This window comes from Formica exsecta, unplaced genomic scaffold (genome assembly GCF_003651465.1).
Source record: "Formica exsecta isolate Colony F162 unplaced genomic scaffold, ASM365146v1 scaffold72, whole genome shotgun sequence".
NCBI classification, from domain to species: Eukaryota; Metazoa; Arthropoda; class Insecta; order Hymenoptera; family Formicidae; genus Formica; species Formica exsecta.
Genome location: NW_021853485.1, coordinates 5,611,185 through 5,623,936, shown reverse-complemented (window position 1 = coordinate 5,623,936; position 12,752 = coordinate 5,611,185). Strand labels below are relative to the sequence as shown.

The 12,752-nt window shown below is 33.0% G+C and overlaps 2 protein-coding genes across 7 annotated transcripts; one reads left to right on the top strand and one right to left on the bottom strand.

Moving 5' to 3' along the window:
* Nucleotides 1-244: 244 nt before the first annotated feature.
* LOC115243648 lies at nucleotides 245-4,412 on the bottom strand. Its single transcript, XM_029820790.1, has 3 exons — nucleotides 2,145-4,412; nucleotides 1,472-1,618; nucleotides 245-1,139 (listed from the first exon to the last, which is right to left on the bottom strand). The coding sequence occupies exons 1-3, from the start codon at nucleotides 2,720-2,722 to the stop codon at nucleotides 245-247; spliced, it is 1,620 nt and encodes a 539-aa protein (XP_029676650.1). The 5' UTR covers nucleotides 2,723-4,412.
* Nucleotides 4,413-6,604: 2,192 nt separating this feature from the next.
* LOC115243357 (transmembrane protein 192-like) lies at nucleotides 6,605-11,139 on the top strand. Of its 6 annotated transcripts, none has more exons than XM_029820274.1 (4): nucleotides 6,605-6,769; nucleotides 8,013-8,172; nucleotides 8,263-8,659; nucleotides 8,820-11,139. In XM_029820274.1, exons 2-4 carry the CDS (start codon nucleotides 8,068-8,070, stop codon nucleotides 9,062-9,064), a joined length of 747 nt encoding a protein of 248 aa, XP_029676134.1. In that variant the 5' UTR covers nucleotides 6,605-6,769; nucleotides 8,013-8,067; the 3' UTR covers nucleotides 9,065-11,139. The 6 variants fall into 6 exon arrangements, with proteins under 6 accessions (XP_029676134.1, XP_029676136.1, XP_029676138.1 ...); XM_029820276.1 differs by lacking the exon at nucleotides 6,605-6,769 and adding an exon at nucleotides 7,190-7,298; XM_029820278.1 differs by lacking the exon at nucleotides 6,605-6,769 and adding an exon at nucleotides 7,206-7,289.
* The last annotated feature ends 1,613 nt before the right edge of the window (nucleotides 11,140-12,752 follow it).

Below are 12,752 nucleotides of genomic sequence, written 5' to 3'. Positions count from 1 at the left end.
GGCTTACGACGTTTACGTCCACGTGTTCTCCCATGCGCGCAAGCGTCCTTACGAAACTGGCACATGGTTCGAGCTTACCCCATGTCCTGACAAGGATTTATCGTGTTTCGAGTAAATTGTAAAAGTTTCTTTTACAAATGACCTGCCGTCATTTGTTCTGTTGCACATTTTAAATATACTTTTATTACTCTATCAATTTTTAATTTCACATGTATGCGCGGTTTATTTATTGCCGAAAATTGCATTAATCTTGCAAATTTTCATTTCGCGATTCTGTCTTCCTCGCATCGCTCTGTTTAAGCTGCAGCGATCTCGAAGAGTTTGTGCTCGTAGCTGAAGTAAACGACCTCTGATCGTCGGAGTCCTCTTCCTCATATTTGGTAAAGATATTCCTGTCGTCCTTCAAGGAATCCAGCGATTCCTCAACTATCAAACGATCCATATTTCCTTGTTCTTTTACCTCTTCTAAAGGAGATTCGCTTGTGTTTCCTGAAGATCCTTCTGAATATTTTGCCTTTTGGTCGTTTACAGATAAATTACTACTCGCTGAGTTAAGTTGTTGCAATAATCGGTGCAACCAATTTCGAAAATATTCCTTCATGACGATCTCGTTCTTATTTCTCGTGGATAAAGATCGAACATCTTCCGAACGTTTTTTCTCAGTCTTTAGAAATTCTTTAAACTTCCGGAAGTCCTCCATCGCGAAGATGTTTCTGTCCAATCTCACGTCGGAATCGGTTAACATCGACGTCAGTCGCCATTCTCGATCTCTTTCCTCCTGCTTTTGTACGTGATTGTTCGAGTTCCATCTGCTCGTCCCGGCGGAAATAGATTCTTGCTTCAAAGAAAAAGCAGATTCTTTTGTAGTGATTGAAATATCTTTCTCCTTCTGTTCGGAATGTGTCTGTGAACTTTCGGTATTTGTTTCCGCGGCCAAAGTTGAGGACTCCCTCTCAGATTCGTGCGGAACGAACGGCAAATTATAAATGGACTGTTGTTCATTAAGCAGTCGGAAGATTTGCGTCAATAAATCGTTGGATCTTTCGAAGGAAGAAGACGAGGGCGTCTGCTGATTCTGTTGCGCGATCAACGAATTCAATGCCGGCATCAACGCGGGCGCGTACAATAAAACGGCTAGCCTGTATAAATAATTAACATTATCCTAAATAAAATTTTTAAAAGAGATTTGGAAAAATATGTATACGTATAATTATTTTTACTTTATTGATTTATTTAAAAACGGGATTATGTTTTTTTGATTGCAAAATCTTATATATTATGTTATGTAAATGATATAATTTAAGATATTTTTTTTACGTACATTATATTTTTATTATTTATACACATTTATATTCTTTCATCATTGATAACTTTAGACAGAAATATATACGTTTATAAATCTTGGAAAGGAAATAGAATAAAAAGTACTTAAAAACGGATACGAAATGGAGAATAAGCAAATTTTAAATACCTCAAGAGCTGTATTGTGAGACCGCTAGAATCTAAAATAGGATCAGTGGCCGATGAGTGCATTATGGGATTGTACGTCGTATGCACTGTGCTTCTCGGGGTCGGTATTCTTCTTTCAATTTGCGGATTCGCTCGATCATATCCGGTGCTGGAAATAGGATTATTAAATTAGAGGTACAATCTCTGATTTATTTGCAATTATACATTAAAATGACGAACTAAATTAAAAATTCTATAGTTTTTATATAATAAAAAAATAAAAAGGATAATGAGATCAGGCATAAAAACAAATTTTGGTGGTTTATTTGTTTTTTACACAAGAGAGGAGAATATATAATATATTTCTATAAAATATATAATACCTGTCCACACTTAAAGAAATATTTAAAATTTAAATAATTTTTTTAATTTAGGAAGATATATAAAACTTTAAAAATATATTTCAAAAATATACCTTTCTTTAACTTTAAAAAATTTTGAAAATTTGATCTTCTAATTTTATGAATCACTATATATATTATGAAACTGTACTTATGCTGACAATTTTAATAATTTTCTTACAGTTTTCAATAATCAAAGAAAAAATTGTATAAGAATATCTTTTTAATTCTTAGAACTTTTTTAAATCTTTTCCTTCTTCCTGCATTATACCTCGTAATATTGGAGGATTATACCTCTCCGTAGAAAGTCCTCTTCGGCGTTGCAATTTTTCCCCGTCGTCCCTCCGAGACGAAGAATTACTGCGAAGTTCGTCCACTTCCTCCTTACGATACATCCTCAAGAAACTTGCATATTTCGGCGAAGATACATGCCTTCTCGAGAACGGTCTTCCCTCCATCGTCATTCTGCCGTTTCTGATTCTGTTTCTGGCAGTCTTCTCTAGAGTAGATATAGTCGGCGTATCCTTGATGCGCGGCTTGATCGCTTTGGTCATTCTCCATTGATTCTGTTGATTGCTAATTTCTAGATCGGTCGTTGTCGATCGATCTTCCAAATCGTCCAATTTACGTTTACTGCCGCGTCCTTGTCGGCTTTGATCCGTCGCGACGCTTGACTCTGGCAGGGCATTTTCCTGACAGATCGTTTGCGGATCGATCGATTGTTTATCGCTTTTATTTATTACGACCCCGTCGTCGTTGGATTTCACGTTCGGCGATTCCGCCACATGGGAAGATTTCGCTGCATCGTTAATAATTTTATCGACATTTTGGCATTCTTCCATCAACAGTTTCGAGCTGTGCCGCTTTATCATTGCGTTGTCGTTTCGGTCTAACGCAGTCCCGACGCAGTTCTGCAGAGCCTGGATAATGTTTGATTCGCCGGATGTTATCGTATATAAACTAAAATTACTGCGTGGCAGATGGGTAACTTTATAACTTTTTTCTTAATTCTGTACTCTTTGGAATTTATTGATATTTTGGTGGAATTTGAAAAGCGATTAGGATGAAAAGACAGGAAATTTCCAAATAGATAAAAAAAATACGCTGCGTCATAAACTTTCTCACCCATCTTGTTATAAAATAACATCAATTGACATATCTAAATATGATAAAGAGTAGTTCTGTGAATGAAAAAAGATGGATTATGTTGTTATCGGTGTAGCGATGATTATTCCGAGTGAAAAAATTATACAATTGCTGAATATTTTTTTCTATAATAAAAAAAATGTTTTTCTATATTAGATGAATATTTTTTACGGTGAAAAATTTATACTTTCTGACGGAACTCTATGTAACTGATAAAATGCTGCTGCGCGTTTTGAAGTTGGAACAACAGTAGACATAGCCGGACATTTTACGAGTCGATTGTTTTATTTGCTGGTCGCTATTTTGAGAATGTTAGTGCCTTGGTCTGCCGGCAAAAAAAATGGCCATGGTTTACTCAATATTTGTCTGTGCGGCGTATGTGAAACTAAACGTTTCCCGGAAATAATATACAACGTTATTGCATTTATAAACATGACACTCGAACAATAATCTCAATAATTTGATTGCAGCTAAATCGAATTAATTTTAAATCGTAGAAATCGTAGAAATACGAGTTCTATTATAGTATAGCTTGTGAGCTATAATGCGATTCACATGTAACCTGCTGTGAGTTGGCAATGCATTAAGAAAGAGAAACATTGGAAAAACATCGACGGGACACGATATACCAAAAGTGCAGTTTACTTACTTCTTTGCAAAATCGATTTTCACAAGTTTGAGATGTTGCATTAGCGGATGGAATCAAAATTACGTTTACTATCGATTTCAGTGGTGCAGCTATCAATATCAATTTGTCACTTATCATAACAGTTGTGTAGATACACAGCAAAAGTCATGTAAGCTCAGAAAATAGAAGTAATTTATCTTACATTTGCTGAAACTGCACTTATGGGTATACTGTATCACGTCGTTGGAACTTAAAACAATTTAATTAAGACAGATTTAATTAACGTACGTTGTTGTTTGCTTGTAGGTTTTTTACGGTTGTGCAGGAAGGAGGAAGTTGCGGAGGATTTTGAAAGCTAAGTTGTTCAGCGGTCTTTGGTAAGTCATTAAATCCCTGAAAAATCATTAACTTTTCTGCTTTTATTGAAAATTGCAATTGCACAAATAAAGAAAGGATTACGATATATACGAATATTAAAAATTCAGAATATTACGCACACCGATTTATGCAATTATTATAATCAGTACAAAGAAAAAAAGAAAAAAAAACAATCGTGACGTTTCATATTATTGATTGATCACCTTGAATAAATTTTCTTTCTGTCTTGCTGATTGCTGATTCACCGAGCAGCCAGCGTTTTTGTCGGCAATGCAACATTCATGCTGGAATGATGCACAAGCAGGACGATTGTTATTTTTTTGCGAATTGACGTATTTTTCTCGTAACCTCGAGGGAATCTTCGCGGAACATGTTCGACTTCCGACAGGAAATTTATTCCAATTACATGTCGCTGCGCGCTATATCGAAAATTACAATAAGATAAATTAATAAAAATTCTATTATATTGACATAATTTATCTCGAATTAGAGGCACAATATTAAACCTGATTGTAAAATGCATTCTGGCATCTCGGGAATCTGTCGTGTTCAACGAGGGGCGTCGATATTCTGGCCCTTGTCAATTCTCTTTCGATTGTCGCGTAATTATCATTCATCTGCCTTATATAATTCCTAAGTAAGTTATTATACCTAGCCGTATTAGCGTTGCAAGGAAATCGGCGGACTCCGTTATGAGATTCAATACAAAAAGGCAACACATTATTCCTGCAGGAATAAAAATTTACATTATCGAACCATTTAATGGTGGAAAAAGATTGAAAGAAAAGTCATGAATAAATAGCGTTTTTTAATTGAGGTTCTGAGGTAATCATTTTTTACATTTTATTAAAATATATTTTTTAGTTTCTTTGTTTGAAAAAATTAATTTTTATTTAGAAACAAGTATTATGAGGATAGAATATGTATTACAACTGATACATTTCGGTGTATATGTCTTGCGGTTGCAAGCGATCGCTATCGTCAAGAATGGTGAAGCTCACGTTGACTCGCAATCCGTGGTTCGAGGGCAGAGAGGATAAATGTCTCATTAAATGATTAGCGCGTAACAATTCCGGAAGACGTATATCATAGTTTTGATTCGCGGCGAGCAATCGGTCCCAGTAATTACACAGGAATTCGAGATCGCGTCTGGTTCTTCGGTAAGGATTGTCCGGTGGTTGCAAGTAGATCGATCGTTTCGGCATGTTTACGTTTCGTGAAAAAATAACTGAGAATTTAGAGAGATGCGTTGATCTAAAAATGTGTTTATATATAGGTTGTGAACCTTTCCTTGTGGATCGTTATTTGTTCGGTTGGTCTTTGCTACTTGAAATTATCTGTTATTCATAACGAGAGCAATAGTTAATGTCCACCTACGCTTTATAATTTTCTATATTAACTATCTATATTTTTATTTTCTCTTTTCAAAAAAGTCTAAACTAAATTTTAAACTTTTCTTAAATGTGTGAGTAATTTAATAAATATGCAATTAAAGATTAGTGCGAATAGTAGAAATATAATAATATTTCTTTTCTTCAGAAGATCGACTATTGCACAATTATTACTCCGAAATGAGTGATATAAATTTTATCATTTCTTATTATTGTAAAATAACATGTTTGGACGAGCAGTAATTTTGCGTTTATATTCTTGTGTTATGTCTTGAGTCTGGTTTATTATCGTTTTCTGGATGAAGTTTAATGATTTTGCTGGCTCTTCCCCGTCCCTCCCAAAAATTAACGGGCCAAAATAAAACATGCTCAAGATGTATAATAAAAAGTCATTAATTCGGAAAATCAATAAATGTTCGACGATTTTATATCGATATTTTTTTACAACGTCTCAGATTATCAGAAATTAAAATGAACGGTCGAAATTTATGCCAAGACCGCGTAAATCATCACTCGCTGCTTCCTGTGTATATTTTTACAACGTCGATCTGATTAATCTCATCTATACGTATACAGAATATATACTAAAACATAATATTTATGGCGAACAAACTATAAAATCATTGTCCCATTATCTTTGGACACACACTATTTTCTTCTTAAATTTTAAAACTTTCTACAAATGTTTTTATTTTTTTTTCATATCTTCCTCTTTCTGCCTTAAAAGAGCATGGAACAACCAATAAAAATTTTAATTTACAATGAAATAAAAATGTTACTTTGCAATAATAAATTCGATATGTTTATTTTGTTGTAATTTCATTAATTTTATTATTTTGAGCAGATCATCTTTTCTAATATTTTTTTCTTTGATAGCAAAAAGAACAAATAAAAATCAGTTTTTGCTATTCTCTTTGTTAACATTATCTTAAATATATGTTAAAATATAATTACGAGTTTAAAAAAATAATACTGATAAAAAATAGATTGTTGTGCTCTACATATTTTCAAGAATTGAAACAGTTATAATTTTGGCGGATAAAAAACTTTCGCATTTTTATTTACATAAATAATAAAGAGATGATATAAATATAATTTTTGGATATCTATATAATATTGAAATCGGGCCTCGCTGAGATTGTGTATAGCATATATTTTCTTATGCTGCGATCTTGGCAAGGTCCCAGTGATTGACAGTCACTGCTCGAGTGAATGACGTCGCAAATACACTCGAAGCAAGAGCGGTAAAGCGTAGTGAGTGTGTAGTATGGTGTCACTCGAGCAGACGGGAGGAGAAAAGACGTCGGTGTCCCGTGTTTGACAAGATCGTGTGGCATGGTCAGATTTATGGTCAGGACTCTAATACTTCCGGGAATGTGAGTAGTACATCGTGTTATACAATCGGTAAGATACGCGAGCTTCTCGCGTGTCCGTCGCCAGCTCGACATTGCGAATGTAAACATAACCTAACCTAACCTATCCAAGCTTTAATTCACATAGCTAGAGAAGCGACTTCCACTTCCAGAGCACTTTGAGAAACCTTAACCCTAACCTAATCTATATAATCGATCACGTGGTTGCTTTATCAGACTCGTGCTTAGGCTCACTACAAAGTGTGCTTATTGTGGGACACGTATTAATTAACATTTTGCTCTAATGGCTTTATTCTAATTAATATACTTATACTTTAATGGCTTGTATTATTATTCCCATTCTTTTTTGGTCAGTCGACACAAACTTTATTATTATTTTCTTCGGTATTTATCTTTTTTTACTGGACATAATGAATGTTCTTTACTGCGGTAAAATATGTACGTGAATGTTGTTTACGTTGCTGCGTATTTAGTGTTTTATTTCTCCATCTAACAATAAGACGTTGGAATCTCATTTCGTATGGTATTAATGGTATATGATATCATGCATATCAACTGTCGCGTCGATGCTTAATTCGATTAGAGGGCCTTTTTAATAGTGAATTCAACCGTGATCGTTGAGAGTATTTACGTCTATCACGATTAGCAGCAAGAAGCATTTTGGTTGAAAACGCACTTGTTATTTTTTATGTATATACGCGATATAAATATCATTCTGACAATTAGTTATATTCTAACATTATTTTATTTGAAATGTCACACTGGTTTTCTTAGAATATATTAGTGAGAGAAGAACAACGCAAAGAAAAATATTTTGAGAATAACGCAAAGAAAAAATTCAAGAATTTAGCATATTTTCTTTAGATACAAGTGTTTCTTTTAATATTTCTTTTTCTTTAATGCTTTTAAGACTTGCATTTTAATAATCATATGATTGTGAATTCAAAGCGGAACATTAGAAGCTGTTGCATAGATGGAGGTTATCGTTGATACTTTTAGTACTTTCTAGTATTTCCATTTTTCTGTATATATATTGGACAGTTTGTTTATTCGTTTTACAAAATATTATGGTTCCATAAGCATAGACAATTTTTTACTCATAAACATATTAACTATTTATACGTGTTAGTAAATATTATTAGCGCTTATATATAATTTTGCCTTTGCCTTACATCATTATTTTTTAGCGGATATATATGATACTTATTCAAAATAGAGAAAGTTCATTAGGTTTAAACTATTATAGCAATCTGTTTGGAATATATAATATTCCATGAGTGTTCTTCAATCAAACTGTTAAAATGGAAGAAGAGCAGTCCTTTCAACCAATCTTGAGCTCTCAAGAGGAGGACACTTTTCAGCAGTTGAACACTGTGCCAATCGTATCCATACCACTTTTGCTTGGAGTAGGTATATCTCGTTGCTGTGCTGTGTCTTTAGGCTTGCTAAATATTTAATGACTGGATTGAATATATTAGAGTATTTTTGTATCGTAGGTTTCATTGGAAATTGCTGGGATTGTGTTTGTGTCTGTCTGGCCAGAAGAGCAAAACAAATGTGACACATATTTTACGTACTTATACTTACATTGTGCCTATTGGCTGATAGTCATGGTGACAGACCATGTTGTTAAGGCGAGGCATCATAAATTGCGTATTGATGGATACTTAGATTTCTATCAAATAACATATCGACTTGTAAGGACGCCCCTTTTTATCACATCATTGTGGAACACATGCTATTTGCTATTAGCTGTGATTCTACATCACACGCACAAAACCGACTATGAGCGATACTGCAGGGCGTCGGAGTGGTTCACGCCGCTTAATTATATTTTTCTCCTAACTAATTTGGAAATTGTGATAATCGTGCCGGCTTACATTAATTATATCAGTAAGTATCTTGTAAAAGAGGAGGGGGACATCCAATTAGACAAAAGAAAGGGAAAGCTCATTAGCAAGATAAATTTAGTGTATTCTCATATATATTTGAAATGATACGATATATAGAAAATGAAATTTTTGTATTTTATTACGATTTGTTCTTCGTGTAGAGAGAGTTATGAGATTCAATCAGTTACGTCCATTGCCCGATGTTACTCGCGACGAATGGCTGTCACCGTTTACACAAGATTCCTATGCCGGAATGGGAGAAGTCGGTTATCATCAAAGGGAAACGAATTTGGAAGAATTACTGGAGAAACAGGCAGACTTCATAAGATATTTGAGGGATCACAATGTAAAACTAAGTCACAGAATAATGCTATTAGCATCTCAACATAGAGCAATGGAACCGTAAGATAAGAAAAGTTGTGATTACATATCACTCTTATGAAGCGATAAATGAACGTCATAATTATTTATAATCATGATATTATAATATATTGGTCGATTGTAAAGCCTTGCCCAAAAATTTAACTTTTTAACATCGTGATATATAACGTGTCTTTTGATGAAATTGTATAGATCGATATAGATATAATGAATGTATCTTTCTCTCTTATTATTATTTATTATTTAAAGTTTAAAAAAAATCTATATATCTGTTTAAGTTTGTTAAAAAAAAATTCTACATATTTTGTGGATCTATTTTCATCAAATTAGTTACAAGTTATTTTTGTTTTGCATTATATATTTGAAACATATCTTGATCTGTTATGTAGAGAATGTGTTACTCTCTTTTATATTTTCAGGCATATATATTTTTTAATGGGATTGTATATATCTCTATTTATAGATGTAATTGTAAATAATAGATTCGAGATAACAGTGAAAAAGATGCTTCATATAACACATATATAACGCGTTGTTCACACATATTATTGTGTTGCAGTCTATAATAATATACTCAATATATTCTTAAAATAATGTCACGTTTGCTAACATATCAGTGACAAAGTTTTACGCGTTCGAGAAAAAATCGAAAAGAACAGTCGCTGTAAAAGAGAATACAAATATATCCATTGTCAACTCAATAAAATATATATATTTTTTCCAGTAGCAACCATCGTTTTACATACATTATTATTTCGCATACACACAACATGAGCCTATAAATAATTAGTCAAGCAGCGGTTTTTCTTAATAAAACTCAACAGCTTGTCGCGCGCGTATCTCTCACATGTTACGATAATACATCCAAAATTTACATATAAATTTCTATTACGTTAACATTAACTCGGCGTGATATAATATTACATTGCATTTTGTTGGGTCGCAAAAAGCAGCCGTTTATTTTATTGCAACGATAGAAAGCAAAACCGATAAAAACATCGTTATATCGAACCATGTTTTTTACTCGCAATTTATTTTGCTCGCGCGAAATTAAAATCACATATTTTTTCAACATTTTATTACAAATCTGATAAATATGTATATCATATAGCCGCCTCTAACATGCAGTCGTACGAATAATAATGAGTAAAAACTACATGGTGACAATATACATATATGTATAATATCTGCAATTCTCTTAACGTAATAGTAACGATCGTATATAGGATATCTCGTAGCAGCAAAAATAACGCAAATTTCTCGTTTCGCATTCGTATCCAGCATTACTTTGCAGTCTTCCCGAATATGTTGAAGAAATTATTGCCTTGCGCAGTATCACTCTCTTTCGCGAAATTTTCTTTAAAGCATTTTACGTTTCTGAGCAGCTAAAATCATTTTTGTCTATTTCTTATTACGTATTCTAGGACTGTCTTCTTAATTCGCACAGTAAACCAGCCAACGATGTAGCGATCAAAATATCTTTCCTGAAATTTCTTTAACGCACGTGCGTACAGGTGTGTATAATTATTTATAAAGTCAAAGAGTAATAAATTATTTATATATATTATCTAACTTCTATAAAAAATGAGTACGATATTTCCTATTTCTTCTTTTTCTTTTTTTAAATACATTTTGGAAATCTAAAGTTTCATAAGTATTGACTCGATTATTTTTTTATTCTATATCTTTGTATCAATCGTCGATTATCATCTCAATTGACATACGAAAGAATGATTAATATTTCACATTCGAATATTATCGTGCAGTACAAGATTCATCATATGACATCTTAGGAATTAATCTAACAATAAGCAGAAAAATGTTCTGATCACTTACTGACGTCGACTGGTATCACTGTGTAACAATAGACATCTCTACACTAGGATTATTTACTTTAACACAGGTCTATATACTTGTGTTTCTCTCTTTATGTATATATATATATAAGTCTATAAATGCCTAATATAAGTATATAATACCTATATCATTTGGATACCGATCTGACGGTAGCACACGTAGAAAATTAGTAGCATTATTAGTCTGTTCAGCTGATATTTTGTATAAACTTCCTAATATTAAAATGAAACGATGAAATGAGATAAATAACACTTTTTCGAATGCATTTTTTCCTTTGGCTTTTGCGATTTTGCTGAAGTATCCGGAGCCATCATACATTTCAATAATAATATATTTATAGGAAAAAAATTATCGTTACATTATAGTTGGTATTTAATCACGCATCATATATTAAATTTCTCATATAAAATTTTTTGATAAACTTGACAGTTTTAGTGAATATTATTTATTCACTTTCAACAGCAATAGTGGTAATTAAATTCAAAATAAAATTTTTTTTTGATGAAGTTATCCGAAGAAAAAAATTTAAATTACAGTTTAATTCTATTTTTGTAATAATAGTTGAAGTTTCGATATAGAAGGAGACAGAAGTCGCTAAACGGGATTAATCAATAAAGATCGATCGGCTGAGCCTTGTTTATATATATGTGTGTGTAATGGAAAGAAACCTATTTACAAAAGAGTGCATTCATCGTCAGACTCGGCAGCCCGCGTTTTTTGTTGTACACATGTATATGTATCTATATATATTTACGATATACAAAACTAGCTTACACTTATGGAACACTCAATTCTACGATACTATAAAACGCGCGTAGAAGCTTGTACACCCCATTGTCTCGAGAGTAGGCTACGACACCATGTGTTTACTCCAATATCCGCGCTTCCACCGCAAACGACGGCACGATTATCATCACCGTGTCAAATCTCTGGGATTATATCGGAAACTCTCTCGGTCCACTCGCACCTGGTATTTTTTTTCTTTTTTTTTCTCTATTAAGACTTCACTGCAAAATTTGTACTACGCTTATTAGGCCAGCCGTTGCTGCTGAGCTAGTTCGAACGGGCGGGAGTTTCTTGTTCCACGCGTTGTGTGAACAGATAACGCGATCACGCGTTCCTTTTTTAAAAGTGTTCCTCATTATTGTCGTGTCTAATGTGGTTTTTATTCAGACTTTGTTGCAAACAAGGGTTAAATGAGGACGATCCCCGTCGCAGGAGCCTGATCAGCATTTCAGATTTCTGATCCCATCGCTCGGGCTCGTTTTAACTCGATCTCGCAAAATCGAATGAAATACAGAAAGGCTTCGTCTGTCGAATTTACACGTGTTACATTGTTAGTTTGTAAAATTTTCTATGTGAATTCGCGATGGCGCATCTCGGATTTCAAATATAAGTATAAATATTTTAATCATGCGTAAAATTGTGAGAAGTTATATGCTTATAATATATATAATAACACATTGCAATCATAAATGCACATTTATAATATTGTACATAAAAATCTCGCAGTAACTTTATTTATATTAATTATTTAAATTTAATTTATATTTGAATTTATTAAATATAAAAGTTTATTAAATAGAAAAAGTATATACAAAAAGTAATAATTATTTCTTATTGCTATAATCCGTCATGAAATTATAAAGAAACTTTTAGATTCTATTTATATTATTTAGGATTTATTTCCAATTGTAGTTTTCAAATCAAGCATGATCGAATTAGCCCGAAGCGAAAGTCGGCGAAACAAAATTACATAATAAAAAAATGAAAACGGCAAGAGAAGTCCTCTCGAATTCATACCCCCCTCCTTTCCTCCCTCTCTTTTCCCTCATAGTCAATTCTCGGATGCATCC